Consider the following 21,260-nt stretch of genomic DNA (forward strand, 5'->3'; position numbering starts at 1 on the left):
CAGATACAAATAATCTCTTAATTGTAAAATCTAATGGCCTTTTTCTCAGTGCTCATCGCCCTTAACCTCTCTGAAGTCTTAGACACTATTGATCACCCTTTCTTCTGGACACTCTCTTCACTCTAGGTTTTTATGACACTACTCTCTCCTAGTTCTCCCTCCTACCTGTCTGAATGTTCCTTCTTAGTTTCCTTTGCTTGTCCTTCATCGTGGACATGCCCATTAATAATGGGTATTCCCCAAGGCTCTGTCCCTAGTCCACTTTTCTTCTCACTCTATACTATCTCATTTGGTGATCTCATCAACTCCCATTATCAACTCATTGTAGATAATTCCCAAATCTAGACACACACACACACACACACACACACACACACACTCACACAGCAGAACCTCTCTCTTGAACTCCAGGACCGTATCACCAATTGCCTTCCTGCCATGTCAAAATGGATATCCATAGCTATCAAACTCAACCCATCAAAAATGGAATTTCTTATCTTTCTCCCTGAAACTTTCCCATCTCCTGAATTTCCTACTGTTGTTGAAGGGGTACCACTATCCTACTAGTACACCAAGCTACTAGATAGCTTTAGTGTAACCCTTGCCTCCTCTTCTCACACTTATTCCACATTTGTGTTGCCGAGTCTCGTCATTTTTACCTTCATAGTACTGTTCATATACATTCACTTTTCTCTATTCACACAGGCACCACTCTGGTGTGGACAAGAGATTTCTAGGTGGTCTCCCTGCCTTAAGTCTGTCCCTACATTCTCCATTCAGATGCCAAAGTAATCTTTCTAAAGCACAGTTCTGCCCATGTTACCTCCTCTCCCCAAAACTCCAGGGATTTCCTATTACCTTAATCATCAATTACAAAAACCTGTCTGACTTTTAAAGTCCTTCAGAACTTGGTCCCTTCTTTGATTTCCAGTCTTCTTATACTTGACTCCCCTTTGCAAACTTTATGGTTCAGGAACACCAGCCTTGCTGTTCCTCACACACAACACTCCCAAATCCCTTTCTTGGCACTGGCTGTGCCCTATGTCTGGAATGTTTCCCTCTTTATATCCGCCTTTTGGCTTCCTTCAAGATTCACCTTAAATCCCACCTCCTGCAAGAGGCCCTCCTTCCCACTCCATTCCCATCTAACACTAGTGCCTTCCAGTGGAAATTACCTCACATTTAAACTCTACATATCTTTTATGTACAGTGTGCTTGTGGAATTCCCCCATTAGAATTTGAACTCCTTCAGGGTAGGTATTTTTGCATTTTTCTATATCCCTGGTGCTAACTGAGGGTACTTGAATGGACAGCTTGAGATATTTATTTTCCCTCTGTACTGTTAAAAGGGATGACTGATTGTCATAAGATGGGTTTTGAAATGGATATTTCAATAACTGAGTGGTGGATGTCAAAGCACTTACATATGGATAGGTGTGCCATACATTTACTTCCTGAAAGTTACTTGCAACAAGCTATCTGGGTATAACATTTTTTTAAAAATATAAAAGACAGTCTTCCTTCTATTCAATTGAGTGGATATATAAGGGAAAATCAACATTGTTGTGATTGTTTCTAAACTATTTCCAAATAAGAGTTCTAGGAGCATTTCATCATGAGAAACAGGTTAGGGGAAGTCCTACTAGAGATCAGAGATTAGTGATTGACTCATCTAATTTAAACATGAAAGCAAACATCCATACTCAGAAAGAGGAAGAAGGAGTAGCAGATACTGGGATAAAATATATACAGCTAGCTTAATAAATGCCTGGCTGAATGACTGAGTGACATATATAATACCTTTGAACCTGCATGGTGATATTTATATTATACACACAGAATTAGCTATTTAGGAGGAAGAGGCTGGAGGAGTACTGAGCTCCAAAAAGCTATGCTGATTAGATGACAACACTAAATTTGGCATCAATATAGTAAGGCCCTGGGAATAGGAGACTATTAGGTTGCCTATGGAGGGACAAATAGCCTAGTAGGAAATGAAATAGGTCAATACTCTTGAGTCAATCAGTAGTGCGATCATGACTGTAAACAGACACTGTACTTCAGCCTGGGCAAGACACTGATGTATAATCTTTTTGTTTTGATGTTTTAAGAGGTGGTGTGGCCCAGTGGAAACAAACCACTAACTCTGAAGTCAAAAGGACCCAGGTTCAAATCCCACACTCTCTGAGCTTTAGTTTCCTCAACTGAAAATGAGTGGGTTGGGCTACATCTAAAAACTGGGGTTCTAAGTATCCTCTGTCCCATCACTGTAGACATTCAGAGGGGAAGAAGACATTAAGAACTGAAGGCTACTTTGTATTTCTACTAAGCCATGACAACCCAGGAAATAGTAAATCATCACCTAGTAGTTAACCTAGTGCTGATTCTCCATATTTAGCTAAGCTGGCTCTTGAATAAGCAGACAGACTGTTGTTACAAGGACTGTCCTCAAAGCTGCTTCAGCTCAGTACAACCCACTATAGTTTGTGTTTCACTAGCAAAGCTTTTTAGAATCCAAGGTCTAGAAGTGACCATGATAAAGCACTAGACTAGGACTTATGTCAAAAGTTGAATTGATAAAAATAGTTGATGGGAAAGGGAAACTACAGAGGTATCTATAAACATTTGCCCACTGCAAGAGATATATGGGAAAGAAGGAATTGCTGTGAATGAAGCAAGCCTATATTTTTGTATTATAGTTTATTATCTACTTTTCAACAATCCTCTATTGTCTTCAAAGACTGACATATGCACTAGTTGGTTTACAAAAAGAGACCATGTTCACTCTTCAAAGCTTTGAGGGCAAAAAGCCCTAATTATTCCATCTTTAGCATTACACTAATATTGCATGCTTTCAATAATAAAACAATGCACAATAGTTAGAATCATTTACCAAAATTTTACATTGCTCTGAGAGTCCTTCTTTTTCAGTATCATTTTGCTAAATGGCCGATCGTTACAACAACCTCTGCTAACTCTGAAACATCATCTCTCATGATGATACTCTCAACACAAAAAAAATAATGGATGACTTAACAGAAGCCAGTGATATTTTCAGATAGATGACGAAGTGACTGGAAGGATCATGGAATTAAGATAAGTCCCAAAATAAACATGTATTGTGCCATGATACTTACCACTTTGTTATGAGACTGGAAAACAAACACCATATGCTACTCTACTGCAGACATATTAGGAAGCCTAAACAACTTAATAAGCTGTGTCTGTAAAGATAACACAAACAAAGTAACTACATTTCAAATATAATTCTAGCACCAATAAGGAAGGGGACACCATACTATTAGCTGTTTAATAATCAAGTCAGGCGTCACAAAACAATGGTGGTAGTCATTCAAAAAAGAAATGTTTAGGAAGCTTTCTAGTATAAAACACGCTGCTTCATTATACATCCCAAGGATTCTAACAAATAACTCTCAGGGAATTATAGCATCAAAAATGCATCCACAATGATACAGCATTCTATAATGCAGTGTGCCTAACAGCACTGAATGAAACTAGAAGTGACCAAGCAAACAGCCAGAGGAATCTAAGACTCCACTTTCCTAGGACTGTCTCATATTACATAACTCTGATACACTTAAGGTTCAAACTGCACTCAGTTCTAGCAAGTTGACTGTTGAAACTCTAGCAATCTGGCAGATGTGCCAAAGTTATGATTCTACTTTCCTCATCCTAAGTAGACCTTGCTGTACACCTCCTTTGCTACCGGTTCATGCTGCCTGGTCCCATCATTTCACTAGCAACATGAAAGCCATTACAGCAGGCCCTTTGTCTGAATATTCTATGTAAACCTGGGACCCCAGTGTCTCTGGGCCTTCAAACAAAAAGCATATCTACTCCTTGTCTGAGCCACCACCCAACATGCTGCGACTAAGACAGTAGGGAGACAACAGAAGCCACATACAACTCTATGCCTAACTGTACTTGCCCATTACCTTCCAATACTGTGCTTTGCTTATTTTCTTTTTTAAATCATTCTAAACCAACCTAGAGATGTGTCCCATTCACTTGAAATCAGGCCTAAATCTGTATGATACCAAGTAGGTTCAGTTAACACCAATCAACATCTATAAAAGAATTTATGCACTGAGGACTAGATGTCAAAACAATCGATAAGACTATGCCTAAATGTGTACACATTATGTTACATTCATGTGTAGCAATCTGTAGGTGATTTATATGAAGATGTGGGTGGTAGAAAAAAAAACTGATGAAGGGAACAGTGCTCTACTTCACAGAAAAAGGGTAAGTATATATGCTTATTATCCATCATTGTGAAAAAAAAGTCAAATGAATGGGGGAAAATCAAGTACACAACTAAGTATTTGATCATAAAATTGTTTTTTTGGCTTATAGTACTTAACTTTTCCTTCTACTTATGATGCTGCAATATAATATTAATGGACATAAACTTGAAAAAAGTTTATTCTCTACAAAGAATCTAATAAGTATGGTTGACACTTACAGGTTCCAAGACAATTCCAAAAGGCCCATGATGAAAAATACTATTCACCTCCAGAGAGAGAATTGATGAACACTGAATGAAAGACTAAAGCATACTTTTTAAAAATAATTTTTCTTGTTTTATTCAAATTGCTTACCTTCTTCAGGGTGGGGAGGGAGGGAAAGAATTCAGATTTCAAAACTCACAATTTTAAAAAATGAGTGTTGAAATTTTTCCTCCATGTAACTGGGAAATATATAATGAAATAAAAAATATTTTTACAACTATGCCACTTTAATTACAAGTAAGTCATGACCACTCTTCATATTCCTCAGATGCCACTATCCTTCTTGGAATCCTTCTAGGTCTGACCACAACTGGCATAATAAAGCATCAATCTGTCTCCTTTAAGCTTTCAGATCTTCTCTCTCCCCAAAGTATATACCAGCTGTTCTAAAAAGAAGCTTGGAACAAGTAGAAAGACTTTTCTAGAGGTTTTAAGATAGAAACTATTGAGAAGCATTGTTCCAATGGGCACTTTGGGGGCATGGAGGGAGTTGGATACAACTGTAATTCAGTGGTTTAGGAAGCTTGGCTTGAGAGCACATAAACCAAGTATCTAAAACCATGAAAAAAAGCTACAAATTGATTTTACTTTCTTTCAGGTTTATCCTGGAATATGAAACAAACTGTAACAAATTAACAAAGATAAAAGATTTACCTGTTCCTCTCTTTTTTGCTTGCGTAACTGAAGTCCTTCTTCTTCCCTCCTCCGGCGCATCTCATCAGGATTCAGGGACTTGTTCTTGTAACTCTTTAGGCGGAAGTTCTCTTTTCCTGAGGTGGTCATGATTTCTGCAATGTTATATTGAGAGAGTGAGTCCAGCAAAGACAAAGAATGGAAAAGACTGCTTTGTGATCTGTCTTCTATATAGTACTGTGATAGCTCTGTGCAAAAAAAACTGAGTCTAAAACTATGGTTTATTTTATCCTTAAAGGTTGTTTCTAACAAAAGGACAGGCAAACTAAGTTTTCAAGCTTTCTTGGAAACAGTTTCAAGACATTTTGAGCTTTCTAAAATGAGTATAGCTTAGCAGAAGTAATTCTATCACATTTCCTTAGATGCCCAAACTCTTTCTGAATCCCTTAAAGCAATTTTCTTAAACCCTTTCCAGTAAAGGTAGAAGCAGGTAACCCTGAACTTTTAGATTTTATTCATCATAGGTTCTCTGATATCAAAATATATTTATTTGTATATTTATTCTAATACCTGCATATATACTTTCAATACGAGAACTGATTATCAACTGTAATATTAAATGATACCACTAAGAAAGAAAAAATGTTTAAGTCTGTTTAGATCTTAGTCCAAACAAAAGGTTAAAAAAAAAAAAAAAGAAGGAAACTAGAACCTTGGGAATGAGGCAGAAGACATTAAATGTTAGATGAATGGAACATAAAATAAAAGAGAAGGAAGTCCAAAGTAAAGACACTCTGAACTGACAACAATTGGGGACCAAAAGAAACCAGTATCCTCCTTCAACTAGGGAACTTAGTAAGATAGCAGTGTTGTAGAACTAGGGAAAAAATAAGACAAAAAGGAAAAAATGACCAGAACAAAGTACAGGTTGCATCTCTTAGCCACTTATTCCAAATATAAGTGCACTTCTTCATATACTTCTTCACACCTGTAAATTTGCTATTTGTATGTAACATGTGCCTTAATAAATCCTACACCAACAATTTTGATTCATTAAAGAAAAATGTCTAAAATCACCTTGCTGTTGACAAACTATGAAGAATACAGACACCAGCCCTCTTAAAATAACTATGAATACAGTGAACCTTCCAGTTATACCCTCAAATATTTAAGGGGAAAAAAAAACCCCAAACCCTAGACCTCAATCTTAGTCAATTTTCCAAGATTTATCTTCTAGTCACTCAATGTTTGTTTTCCAGAATTATTGTATTCAGATACAAATTACATTCTAATAGGTTAACTAAATTAGTGAAGTGTCTGTCTGGGAAGGATCTAGCAAGAAATAAAAAGACAGCTTTCCTCATGACTGCAATGAGTAAACCTAAGTTTGATAAAAATTATGAATTAACTCTGATGGAGTCATACATCCAAAATAAATAAAGATGTTTAATTATTAGGATTTTCTGATGTGGGTAGTAGCATTTAGAGTCTGAGACACTCCAAAGCAAGTCTAGATCAGTAGCGATAGTTATAAAAGTTAGAAAATCAGAATTACAGATCAAATGGTATTATTTAGAAGGCAGCAGAGTTGTATGAAGTATTAAGAAAATATATTTATGAGAGGAAATTCACAAAACAAGACAAACGTGGTGGAAAATATAAGAACGCATGGTTGTGTAAGGGGCTAAAATTCTATCTATATTATCTAAAATCTAATGAGTGGTCACCAATAAATTATAAGCTTTAGCAAGAGTTTAGACTTTTAAGCATTTATTAAGGAGAATAGGAATTTGGTGAAGAAAGAAAGGCCTAGATTCATCTATCTATCAAAGGGAGAGTGCATTTTAGCTCCACTCTCCACAAGAGTCCTCACGAAAAGAGCGAGAGAGCCAGCCTCACCCCTTCTTCCTCCCACAAGCAAACATCACTTCCTGATGCCAAAGAAAAGCCACATGGCTTGCCCTCAGACGCCTTCTCCTCATGGCGGAGCTTTCCTACAGTAAGTCTCCAGCAGGTAGCGTCATTCCAATCATTACAGTTGGATACTAGAACCCACAGTTAAAGGAAAAAAGTGGATATTTCTTTTCAAGACACAGATTACAAACAGCATCCCTGCCCCCCTAAAAAAAAGGTATAGTGATAAGGTACTCAAACCAGGCAAACATTTGCTTGATCTTTTTAGAACAAATGATAAATTCTTCACTTGTCTTAATGACTCTTATCATCTACATAACTTTGGCCAAGTTATTTAACCTATCTGTGAGGCTCAAGTTTCCTAAACTGTAAATCAGGGGTTTGACTAGATGGCCTGAGGTAACTTTCACCTCTGTATCTATGATCATTTTATTCTTCAAAAGAAAAAAGAAGTCACAGTAGGAACATGCTATTCTGGAACTGATTCTGACTAATTATGAGAAACTAATGATTGCCCATCTCTTGGTGGGGAAAAGAAAAAAAGGAAAAGTTTACATAACTTTATTATGTATTTTAAAGGAATAGCAAGTTATACATAACAGATTTGCAGTTTCATGTACAATAATCTTTTTATTATATTACATTATGGAAATGTTTATTTTATTCCATAACTTTAAAAAAAAGAAACTGATGGTCAAAATGTAAACCATGGGAAACTTGAAAGTTTTAAGAGCCTATGGTAAATAAAAAGGTGAATCTCTACTAAACAGAGCTTGGCAGAAGTTTAGTTGCATGACGTTTCCTCAGGTTTCCTATTCTCTTTTCCAAACACCTTAAAGCAGTTTTCTTTAAACCCATTCTAATAAATGTAGAAGCAGGTAACCATGGTTACCTCCAACTTCTAGATTTAATTCAACTTTGGTTATCTGATATTAAAATATTTATTTAGTATACTTAAGCTAATTATCTGCATATACACAATACTAGAACTAATTATCAATAGATTAGGTGATATCAACTAAGAAAAGAAAAAGGCTTTAGATCCTAGCCCAAACAAAAGGTTAAAAAAAAAAAAAAAGGAACCTTAGAACCACTCTGAACAATTTAACATGGTATATAAATGAATGATCTGTCAAAATGTTAACAGAGCTTAGGTTCCGATAGGTCCCATACCATCCATAAAGGCTTCAAGGGGCAGCTAGGTGGCACAGTGGATAGAGCACCGGCTCTGGAGTCAGGAGTACCTGAGTTCAAATCTGGCCTTAGACACTTAACACTTACTAGCTGTGTGACCCTGGGCAAGTCACTTAACCCCAATTGCCTCACCCCCCAAAAAATAAGTTAAAATAACCATAAAGGCTTCAAAGAAATGAACGATGACAAACTATATGTACATTGTTAGGAATAACTTTGTTAAATTCAAAGAGGATTACCACTAGATTGGCTTCAGGCTGATAACTGTTTGGCAACAGTCTCAAAGTACTGAAATAACTAAGAAAAGGTAGGGCATAATCTGATATACACCCTGGATGTGGGGAAAAAAGATTCCAACAAGCTCAGAGAGAGGATAGGTCACCTAACTATAACAGCCATTCTACTAGGGAACTCAGCCGAGGAGGGATAGAACCTCTTAAGAACCAAATTGTAATGATATAAACTATCCCACTGATTTTTTTTTTTAAAGTTCTAACAAGGACAATGAGGTTGTACAGATTATCCATTGACCAAAAGAAAAAAAGTGCCAGCCTACTTAAAAAAAAAAAAAGCATCAGGACAAATGGTCAAAGGATATGAAAAGACAATTTTTGTTTGTTTGTTTGTTTTAGTGAGGCAATTGGGGTTAAGTGACTTGCCCAGGGTCACACAGCTAGTAAGTGTAAAGTGTCTGAGGTCAGGTTCGAACTTAGGTCCTCCTGATTCCAGGGCCGGTGCTCTATCCACTGCGCCACATAGCTGCCCCCAAAAAGACAATTTTTAAAGGAAAAAAACCTAAGCTATCAATAGTCATATGAAAAAAAAGTTCTAAATCAATATTAAAGAAATTAAAGCAACCCTGAAGTTCTACCTTACACCTATCAGATTGGGTCTATATGTACAAAAATATAGCAAACTAAGGCAGTGCCCATCAACTGGGGAATGGTGAAACAAATTATGTTTTATTAATATAATCAAACACACAGGGTAATACAACCAACAAGATGGAGAACTAGATATTTTTCTCCAGTCCTTACTCTTAAAAATCCCACAAAAGATAAATTATATGTTGGAGATAGAATGATTATGGCCTTATGAATTAACAATGGAGAACTCTAATTCAGCACCCTCCCTTTCCCACCAATCTTCAGGTTGTAGGCAGGGCATATAATATGACCCACAGATTTGTGCTCTGGTTTTCCTCCTGCTGAAGTTTCTGCTGGTACACTCCACCCTTGCCCTTCCTTTGAGCATCCAGCTGTAACAAAAGAACTCAATTCTTCCTAGTCATATGTGGAGATATTTAAGGTACAGGAGGTGAGGGTCCTTGGTCTGCCTGGGGTGGTGCTCAGGTTAGGGAATCATAAGGTGGCAGAAGATCTATCTATTTGTCTACAACCACACAACTTTTCCCCAAGCCTGAAAAAAGGGGCAGACATGGAACCAGTTCATCAATGGAATAAAATATGGAGAGAATTGGGTTGGGGGGAGAGGAAAGTAGCATGCAGTGCTATAATGGATCCAGCTGGGTCAGCCCCATTCACCTAGAAGTTGGGTCAGGGACTGAAGCCAGTGAAAAGGAAGTTACTCAAACAGGCCAAAAAAAGCTTTATGGTCCAGTGGGTGTGGGGGTGTAAACCCAACATCAAGTCAGGAGTCAGAAAGTTAGCCATAAAGAATATAAAGGGGAAAAAACAGACTAAAACATCAAAGATCTCAGGAGAAAAAAATTCTGCTGCAAACCTAGAATACAGATATATCAACAGGGAAGATATAAAAATTAAAAAGATGAGAAAGAAGACATTTAAAAGATTCCAAATGACTTTTAAATAAGTACTATAAGACAAAGGAAAATAAACTAACACGTGATGAAACTCAGAACCCTATGGATTTCCAACACAGTGTGGAACCACAGCAGGATGTTCCAGAATGATTCAAGAGAGAAAATGAGAATCTTGAGAGAAAAAGTTAGACACAAATAAATGGGAGGGTTTATGGCCTGGGAAACAGAAATAATTAGCATAACAGAAAAACTCGAAACTACTGTAGTAGGTCTCTCAAAAACTCAGTAACATTAAAAGAACACATGATCTCTTTGTAAACACAAAGTAAAACACATTAATCTCAAAGACAGGATACCTAGGATCACAGGCCAGCTAGAAGAACATGACAAGCCAAAAAACCCAAATTCCATAATGCAAGAAATAATATAAGAAAACTTCCCAGAATCTCTGAATAAAGAAAACAAAACACGAAACAAAAGAATCTAGAGATAACAAGGGGGATGGGGAACAGACAAAACCCTTGTTTCAATTCCAAGACACATAAATTTAATGATTCCAATAAAAAATAACACATTCTGCAAATGACTATACGCAACCTTCAAGTATAAATAACACAAAACTATTTTCCAATGACCAGAAACCACATAAAGGAATAGAATAATATATTTAAAGCAAAGGCACTCAAGATGTAAATCTTGATGTAAATCTGCTTTAAAAAGATAGCATTTGGGGGCAGCTAGATGGCACAGTGGATAGAGCACCGGCCCTGGAGTCAAGAGTACCTGAGTTCAAATCTGGCCTCAGACACTTAACACTTACTAGGCTGTGTGACCCTGGGCAAGTCACTTAGCCCCAATTGCCTCACTTAAAAAAAAAAAAAAGATAGCCTTTGAAACATTCCTGTAAAAACAAAACAAAAACAAAAAAGACCGGGACAGGAGCAGATCAAATATCACAAACAAAAGACACACAAGAAAAATAAACAAATGCAACTACCAAAAAAAAAAAGCCCAAAGAAAGAATTACCCTATCTTTAGGGACTATTAAAAGGAAAAAAATAAAACAGCTAGATAAAGACACCTGTTGATTTTTTTTTTTTTAGGGAGGCAATTGGGGTTAAGTGACTTGCCCAGGGTCACACAGCTAGTAAGTGTTAAGTGTCTGAGGCCAGATTTGAACTCAGGTCCTCCTGACTCCAGGGCCGGTGCTCTATCCACTGCGTCACCTAGCTGCCCCAGGGATCCTTAAGAGATTTCTTTCTAAAAGAACACAAGGGGGCAGCTAGGTGGCTCAGTGGATAGTGCACTAGCCCTGGATTCAGGAGGACCTGAGTTCAACTCCAACCTCAGACAATTAACAATTACTAGCTGTGTGACCCTGGGCAAGTCACTTAACCCCAAATGCCTCATCAAAAAAAAAAAAAAAGAAAAGAAAAAGAAAAAAGAACACAAGGATAAGGAAGAATAGCTTAAGGAACTAGGAGAAGTGATACCACATGCCTAAAACACTATGGAATAAAACTCCAACAACCACTGTCTACAGGGAAATCAATATTTCATGGGACTAAAAGGAAAAAATATTGAGGTGCATAGAAGCAGAAACAAGTTGGAGGACAGAGGGAATGTGTGATCTACCAAGTGGTCTCTTGGCAAGGAAAGGAACTACAGAAGAATGACAAAGGGAGGAATGGAAGATATTTTGACTCATGCAGTTAAAGGGGTTCCTACTGAAGAACATTTCCATGGAGGAAGGGGAAATTGGGGAAAAGAGGGAAACTTTATAATTGTTTAATTTGCTGGGAGTTGATGCACAGGGAGGCCACTTCCTCTGAAAAAGTTTTTAACCTCCATGGACAACATCCTATCTTAGAAGTAAAACTAGAGCCACTACTGCTAGTGAGAGGTGGGTTGGGTTGGGGGAAGTAAACAACAATAGGCATCCCAAAAAGTAGAAAGGCATGGACCTGGAGAGAATATTGCTTGGTAAATGGGAGGGAATGAAGGGAATAAACATTTATATAGTGGTAATATTCCCATTTTATAGTTGAGGAAACCAAGGCAAACAGATTAAATGACTTGCCCAGGTACATATAGGTAGTAAGTGTCTAAGGCTGGATTTGAACTCAGATCTTCCTGAATCCAAGACCAGCATTCTATACATTGTACCACCAGCTGACTCTGAAAAAAGGGGAAAGAAAATGATCATCGGAAGGGCAGGAGGCAGAACTGGACCACAGGACTTGGGACACAGGGAGACTTCTACTCTGGAACAATCTTTCTATCCTTATTACACCACTAATGAATTGATATTTCTAAGAGTGAGACACAACAGAAAAAGGTGGGACTGTAGGAGCACGGTGAAGAAGCAAGTTTTACAGAAACTGGTCAAAAGAAGGAACCCAAACTTGGTCTTTCAGAAGTCTTAATTCCATGAGGAACAAAAGAAGAGATGATAATAGAAGAGGCTAAGAAGGAATAAATAAACATGAAGTTCATGAAGCAATATATAAAAGCTGAGAATAGACAATAGAAAGGTTTAATGACGAGAACAAATTAAAGAAATTCTTTTTAGAAAAAGTGCAGAAAATGAAAAAAAAAAAAAGTAAACCAAAGAAGGTGGGTAAGGAGGGAAGATTTTAAATTAATCACTTAACTCACTTAACTGAGGGGAGAAGGGTTCAAAAAAGAAGAAAAATTAAAACAACTAATTCTAAGAAGAAAGAAATTAAGTAAAGCTACAAAACTAGAATAAGGGTTGACAAATATAAGAGTGATACTAATGAGGGGAAGAGAGCCTATAAGAATAGGATTACCTTAGAGTACAGTCTTGAAAAAGAACAAAAAATACTAAATTAAAAAAAAATACCAGAGACACAAATGTAGAAAAACAAATCCAATTCTTATAATTTTAAATATGAATAAATGAACAATAAAAAAGTGATAGACTTGATAAGAAAACAAAATCCTGCAATTTACTGCTCACAATGAATACAGTTAAAAATCATAGACATATACCAAATAAAAATGAGAAGCTGGACCAAAATTTACTAAGTATCAAAGAAATCTAAGTTGAAATCATCAAAGGGAAAAAAAAATAAGAGACAAGCAAGGAAATTACAAATAGAGTCAGTTCTTTAAAAAAAAAAACAAAACAAACAGGGGCAGCTAGATGGTGCAGTGGATAGAGCACCGGCCCTGGAGTCAGGAGTACCTGAGTTCAAATCTGGCTTCAGACACTTGACACTTACTAGCTGTGTGTCCCTGGGCAAGTCACTTAACCCCAATTGCCTCACCAAAAACAAACAAACATGAATTTGTTCCAATTAGTTTGATATATTTGGAAATTATTTTATCTCAAATTATAACTCAAATTTTGTGTTTATACATACATCCAGGAGAAACGGTGAGAGAATCCAGAAAACAGCACCATTTTACAACTCACAAGTCACAACTCTTCCTATACCCACTTTTACAAGCAAACTTATGTCTTTTTTCAAGATAAAGTATGCAGTGAGAGCTATGGGCTGAGGGAAGGGGGCTGAGGGGAAGGCTGGTTAGCCTAGTACTCCCACTTTCCACAATAAACGAATGCCTCCCCCAACCCCTTTCAGCAAGGACATCTTTCTCCACTACAAAGACTCTACTTTGTCAACCAAGACTCTGGAAATCACAACATTGGGCAAGCAGTAGCTGGTGGCCATGGTTACCACAATTTACTATATTTATGTATTTCTTTATATTTGATATTTACATGTTTCTTATATTTATGTATTTCTTTGTATTAAGTTCGTCTTTTTTATGTGTCAATGATGAAGTTTTTTTTCCCACATTGATTTTTTAAAACATTGTGTTGCAAATTTCCTCCACCCTCCCATCTCGACCCTCCCTGTGAAATCAAGCAATTCAATATAAGTCATACATGTACAGTTATGCAAAACATCTTCATATTAGTCAGGTTATGAAAGAAAATAAACAAAATAACTTTAGAAAGAGGAGTTAATAAATAAAATTACACTTCAGACTGTATTCAGATACCATCAGTTCTTCCTCCACTGATGGTTTACCTTTTTTTCATACGTCCTTCCGATATCATCTTGCTCAACATTTCTTTCACAGTTACTATGGCTAACTGTGTTTACCCTCCATCCTATTCCCTCCCCTTGATATTTACTCTATTTTCTATCTTCCTTCACCCTACCCCTCCTCAAAATTGTTTTTGTTTTTTTACTGCCCCCTCCCCCAATCTGACCTTCCTTCTTTCACCTCTCCCCATCTCCTTATCCCCTTCCCCTCCCACCTTCCCTCAGGGCAAAATATATTAATATACCCACTTGAGTGTGTATGTTATTCCCTTTTTTTTTTTTGGTGAGGCAATTGGGGTTAAGTGACTTGCCCAGGGTCACACAGCTAGTAAGTGTAAAGTGTCTGAGGCTGGATTTGAACTCAGGTACTCCTGACTCCAGGGCCAGTGCTTATCCACTGAGCCACTTAGCTGCCCCTGTTATTCCCTTTTTGAGCCAATTCTGATGAGAGTAAGGTTCACTCACTCCCCTGCTCCTTCACCATCTTCCGCTTCACTCCATAAACTTTTTCTTGTTTCTTTTATGTGAGCTACTTTTCCCCAGTCCACCTTTCCCTTTCCCTTTCTTCCAGTGTATTCCTCTTACCCCTTAATTTTATTTTAAAGATGTCATCATGAGTCAGCTAGGAGACAAAGCAGACAAAGCACCAGCCCTGGACCCAGGAGGCCCCGAGCCCAAATCCGGCCCCAGACATAAGACGCCCCACCCTGCCTGCCCTACAAAAAAAACAAAGGATAAACAAAAAATAAATGCTTTACAGATATCATCCCTTCCTATTCAATTCACCCTCTAAGTATCTTCCTTTCAGCTGCCCTATTATTGAGAAAATTCTTAAGACTTAGAAGTATTATCTTCCCATGTAGGAATGTAAACAGTTTAACCTTTTAATATCCCTCCTGATTTCGTTTTCCTGTTTACCTTTTTATGATTCTCTAGGGTCTTATATTTGAAAGTCAAATTTTCTATTCCATGCCCTCTGGTCCTTTAATGTAGATGCTGCTAGATCTCGTTTTATTCTTACTGTAGCTCCACAGTATTTGAATTCCTTTTTTCTAGCTACTTGCAATATTTTCTTCTTGACCTGGGAGCTCTAGAATTTGGCTATAATATTCCTGGAGGTTTTCCTTTTGGGATCTCTTTCAAGAAGTGATCAGTGGATTCTTTCAATTTCTATTTTACCTTCTGCTTCTAGAATATGAGGGAAATTTTCCCTGACAATTTCTTGGAAGATGATGTCTGAGCTCTTATTTTGGTCATGGTTTTCAGGTAGTCCAATGATTTTCAAATCATTTCTCCTGGATCTATTTTCCAGGTCAGCTGTTTTTCCAAGGCGATATTTCATATTGCCCTATTTTTTTATTCATTTGAATTTGCTTTATTGTGTCTTGGTTTCTCATAAAGTCACTAGCTTCCATTTGTTCAATCCTAATTCTTAGACAATTATTTTCTTCAGAGAGTATTTGTATCTCCTCTCCCATTTTTTCCTGCATCGCTCTCATTTCTCTTTCCATTCTTTCCTTCACCTCTCTAAATCTTCCTACTATCTTTCCTACTTTCTCTTCAAAGTCCCTTTTGAGCAATTCTGTGCCCCTAGACCAATTCATATTTCTCTTGGAAGCTTTGGATGTTGGAGCTTTCACTTTGTTATTATCTTCTTCTGAGGGTATATTCTGGTCTACTTTTCCCCCAAAGAAGATTTCTATCGTCCGATGCTTTCTCTGCTTGTTCATCTTGCCCAGGAAGCAGATGTCTGATTGAAATCTGATTCTCTGTGGTCGGAAGCTTGGCATGCCTGTGCCCCTCCCCCACCACTCAAGTCAGCCCACTGCTTTAGAACCTGGGTACTTCGTCTGAATTCCAGCAGAGACCACAACTACTTTACCCCGACTAACCGCCAAACCCCCTCACCAGTCTGCAAGCTGAGCCTCGGAAGAAGCCACTGGCGCTGAAGACTCTGAGATCCTGGAGGTGCAGTCTGTTCTTGGCTGCATCCACACCACATGCCAAGCTCTTCTCTCAGCCTTAACAGCAGGTAGTCCCAGTTGTCCAATTACAATTAAGCCGTCTTTAGCTGAAAAATAGTCTCACTCTGTTCTTTTGTGGGTTGGACTGCTCTGGGAGTTGTCTTATTGCATTATTTTTGAAGTGTGTGGATGGGTTGTAGGGAGCTTGGAGGAGTCACAGCCTTTCCTCCAAACATCTTGGCTCTACCCACAATGATGAAGTTTTTGAGTATTGTGCCCCTAACCCTATTATCCCCATAAAGCCCGTGTGTTTTTATCGCAAGGAACACATGTCAAGGGGGAAAGGACACGCATGTACAAAAATATTTATAGCAGCTTTTTATTGTGGCAAAAAATTGGAAATTGATGAGACGCCCATCAATTGGGGAATGGCTGAACAAGTTGTGGTATATAAATGTAATAGAATACTATTGTGCTGCAAGAAATGATGAGCAGGTGGGTTTCAGAAAAACCTAGAAAGACTTATATGAGCTGATATGAAGTGAAATGAGCAGTAGCAGGAAAACACTGTACGTAGTGCGATGATCAACAATGATGACTCAGCTTCTCAGCAATACAATGATCCAAGACAATTCCAAAGGGCTCAAGATGGAAATACTATCCATATACAAAGAAAGAACTGATGGCATCTAAATGTAGATCAAAGCACATTATTTTCATTTTCTTCATATATGTTTTACATGATTGCATATGTAGATATATGGATATATAGATATATATGTGTGAGCATGTATGTGTATGTGTGTCTATATGTGTGTGTATATATATGTATATATAAAACCCATATCAAATTGCTTACCATCTTAGTTGATAGTTATTAGACTTAGAGATCATGAGAATACTGTAGGAAATATTATGGATTTCACACTGCAATTAACCTTTAAGAATCCACCACTTGTCAAGTTTTGGTATAGGATCAAAGAATAGCCACAATTATCTGAAAAGGCTATATTAAAAAATTCCTCTCTCAATAAAATCCAATAGCTTCCTTATTGCTTCCTGGAATAAATACAAAATATTTTGTTTGGGCATTCAAAGCTCTTCATAACCTGCCTTACTCCCTAACACATACTGTTCAATCTAGTGACTCTAGACTCCTGGCTGTTGCATGAGCAAGATATTCCATTTCTTGGCTCCAGGAATTTTCTTTGGTTGTCCACAATGCTTGGAACAATCTCCTTCCTCCACTCTGACTACTAACCTCCCTAATCTCTTTTAAGTCCCAACTAAAATTCTTCCTTCTCCATGAAGTCTTCCCAAACTCCTCTTAATTCCAGTGCTTTCCCTCTTTTAATTATTTCCTATGTATAGTGTATATAGCTTGCTTTGTATATATGTGTTTGAGTATTATCCTCCTTATTAGATTGTAAGTTCCTTGAAGGCAGGAGCTATCTTTTACCTCTTTTAGTACTCCTAGCACTTAGCACAGTACCTGGCACATAGCAGGAGCTTAATAAATGTTTGCTGAATTGAACTGAGTCATAATCCCTCAACTGCTAGCACCCTCCACAACAAAATCACTATTTTATATACATCCACAAGTGGTTTTGTCTCCCACAAGAGAATATAAATTCCTTGATGGCAGGAATACTTGGACCCCTAGCACCCATTTACAGTGCTTGGCACATTACAGTCACTAAATAAATGTTTATTAAATGATTAAGAATGAGGGGCAGAAAGGGGCAGCTAGGTGGCGCAGTGGATAGAGCACTGGTCCTGGATTCAGGACTCCGAGTTCAAATCAGGCCTCAGACACTTAACACTTACTAGCTGTGTGACCCTGGGCAAGTCACTTAACCCCAATTGCCTCACTAAAAAAAAAAAATCTTAAAAAAAAAAAAAGAACGAGGGGCAGTGGGGCAGCTAGGTGGCACAGTGGATAGAGCACTGGTCCTGGATTCAGAAGGACCTGAGTTCAAATCCGGCCTCAGCCACTTGACATGTACAAACTGTGTGACCCTGGGCAAGTCACTTAACCCCAATTGCCTCACCAAATAAACAAAACAAAAAACCCCCAAAACAATTAGGAGCAATTTCTTCTCCAGACACTTTTATTTAGCTAAACATTTGTACAGGAAAATAAAAACATGTATCTCTCATAAGTAAAAATATTAAAAATCAACCAGGGCAATTCCTCAAAGAGGGAACAAATCTGATGATAAAGACAATTATAAAATCCACTTAAGCATTATGTTTTGGGAAATACGGTTCCTTATTTGTTCATATCAAGTCAAATCAACAAGAATTAAGCACTTACTATGGGCTAAGCATTGTGGAAATAAAGGCAAAAACAGTCAAGTCGGGGGCAGCTATCTGGCACAGTGGATAAAGCACTGGCCTGGATTCAGGAGGACCTGAGTTCAAATATGACCTCAGACACTTGACACTTACTAGCTGTGTGACCCTGGGCAAGTCACTTAATCCCAATTGCCTCACCAAAAAGAAAAAAAAAGAGAAAAACGGTCAAGTCAAAAATTTCCTACTAAAATGCTGAGCATAACTGATGCCTTTACTATGCCTGTCTCATCCACTTTCAGCTTAGATCAAGATATTCATTTTAAATGCCAAATAATTTTTATGGTCAGAAACTGAAGAACTGAATGTCATCCTTATATTGAAAGTTAGGAAAGGGGACCTTAGATTCCATTTTTGTTCATATTTTAAACCTTGGACACAACTTTCCCTAAGTAAAATGACCAGACAATTGCCAGCGGCCTTCTATCTCTGAAATCCTGAACTTCAATAAATCCAAAATTTGATGTAACGGAATTACTTTTCAATTCAATATATTCTAAAAAACATGGCCTAGTGAGTAGATAAGACTACTGGCTTACAGACAGGATAATCTGTTTGAGGCAAATAACATTTGATGACTGGCCCTTCACAATTATTTTCCATGTGACTCTGGCAACTTCCTAAGTCTCAGCTACTAAGTCATAATTGTAATCTAGTGGATAGAATTCCCCACACTGGTGACATTACATGCCCCATGTTCTGTAAAATTACGTCATGTTGTGAATATTTTTTTTCTGAAATTTTAAGCTAAGTTCAAGTACATGACAAAAGTATAACACAATATCAACATGAGATCCTTGAAGTTCAGAGGCAAGACAAAAAGTCAGGATAAGGAAAACCAAGAAAAAGTTGGGGGTTAAACAGGGGAGTAGGCTTAGACTTAGAATAAAAACCAGAAGCTAGGGGCAGCTAGGTGATGCAGTGGATAGAGTACTGTCCCTGGATTCAGGAGGACCTGAGTTCAAATCCAGCCTCCAACACTTAACACTTACTGGCTGTGTGACCCTGGGCAAGTCACTTAACCCCAATTGCCTCACCCAAAAAACAAAAAACAAACAAAACAAACAAACAAAAACCCAGAAGCTAATGGTCAAGATTAAATTTCAAGATTTGAGTCCAGGGAATACCAAAGTAAGAAACAGCAACAAGTTGAATCCAGAGAGAAAAATGAAAAGTCTGTTGAGGTAAAAAAGGAAAAGAGAATGGAAATAAGTATATATATAAGGCCTTACACGTACCAGCCACTATAGTAAGCACTTTTTACAAGTATTATCTCATTTGAGAAAAGTCTTTTTTTACTGTTGTGCCAGATTCTCTTTACTCAGTTAACTCTACCTTTCTGTGGGCCATACAATGACCTCAATTTTAATTCTGAGGAAATATACTGTGGCTTAGCATCAAGATAGCCTTCAATCAATCAACTAATAACTAACTAATAATAATAATAATAAATATAATAATTAATAATAAATAACTAAACAACTAATAAGGTGAGGAGTACATACTTTACATATGGGGTGGCCAACAGAAGGGCACTGAGACAGGAAATATAATTTTATCATGTTATCCTATATAAGGAACAGTGAAAAGGCTAGTTTAGCTAGGTGGCAGATTGTAGTAGTAATAATATTCAGTGAGGATGAAAAGAAAGGCTGGAGTGAGGCTGTAAAGGGCTTTAAAAGTTACAACCACAAAACAACTGAAAATGAATTTTGCAAAATTCCAAAGAACAAACTTGGCCCTAAAGAAAAGTAAGAAGACACTCCCAAACATACACCTTTGCAGAAGTGTCCCCCACACATGTGGAACATTGAAAATAACATCAGCTTTTTTGATGTAACAATCAAGTTTGCTGACCTTTTTTTTTTTTAAATTCTTTGTCAGAGGGATGACTCTGGGAGTAAGAGGAGAAATGTCAGGAGGAAATCCAAATGATATAAAAACAAAAGCTATCCATATATTTTTCTAAAAAGTTAAACAAGTTTTATTTGATCTGAGAGGCAATAGTGACCCAGTGGAGTTGACAACAGGGGAGTGACAGGGTTAAGAATTGCATGGAAAGGGGGCAGCTAGGTGGCACAGTGGATTAAGCACCGGCCCTGGATTCAGGAGTACCTGAGTTCAAATCCGGCCTCAGACACTTGACAGTTACTAGCTGTGTGACCCTGGGCAAGTCACTTAACCCCCATTGCCCCGCAAAAAAACCCCAAAAAAAACAAACAAAAAAAGAATTGCATGGAAAACCATTTTGGCAGCCACAGTGATGTGATGGATTAGAGTAAAAGGAGATTTGACACAGGGAGAACAAAAGACTATGTCGATAATACAGGTAAGAAGTACCGAGGGCCTGAACTAAGGTGTTCACTGTGTCCCTCTCTATCAGTTATCTGATCTGAGTCTTGCTTCTGACCCTTGTTATCCAGATACCCAGTCTCTGAATGGTTATAGATGCTGATCTTCTTTGCTATATTTCTTTGTATTCAATTATGCAGTTTCTTTGAATATAGGATATTCTGAAGATTCAATCTTAGCTTCCAATTCATGCTGTCCAGTCCTTTTATGAAGGGATTCCAAAAACCCAATGCCCAGTTCCTCAGGCTCACAACCCAGGAGTCATCATGGACTTCTCACTACCTCTCCTCTCCCCTTCTCCAATTTTACCTTTGCAATTTCTTTTAAATTAGTATCCTTTTATCCTTTGACATTGTTACCATTCAGGTACAAGCACTCATCACTTCACACCTAGACTACTGAAAATAGCCAGCTGAAAGGTCTACTTGCCTCAAGCCTCTACCCATTCCAA

The 21,260-nt window shown here is 37.7% G+C and overlaps 1 protein-coding gene across 1 annotated transcript in view; it reads right to left on the reverse strand.

Annotated features, from left to right (window-relative positions):
• Positions 1-21,260, reverse strand: part of KPNA1 (karyopherin subunit alpha 1) — a 95,274-nt gene that overhangs the window by 50,272 nt on the left and 23,742 nt on the right. Inside the window, exon 2 of the mRNA XM_043992833.1 lies at positions 5,187-5,320. Within this exon, the coding sequence (XP_043848768.1) occupies positions 5,187-5,315 (129 nt within the window). The 5' untranslated portion in view covers positions 5,316-5,320. The remainder of the gene's footprint in view (positions 1-5,186; positions 5,321-21,260) is intronic.

The sequence above is a fragment of the Dromiciops gliroides genome, chromosome 3 (genome assembly GCF_019393635.1).
Source record: "Dromiciops gliroides isolate mDroGli1 chromosome 3, mDroGli1.pri, whole genome shotgun sequence".
In the NCBI taxonomy this organism is placed as follows: Eukaryota; Metazoa; Chordata; class Mammalia; order Microbiotheria; family Microbiotheriidae; genus Dromiciops; species Dromiciops gliroides.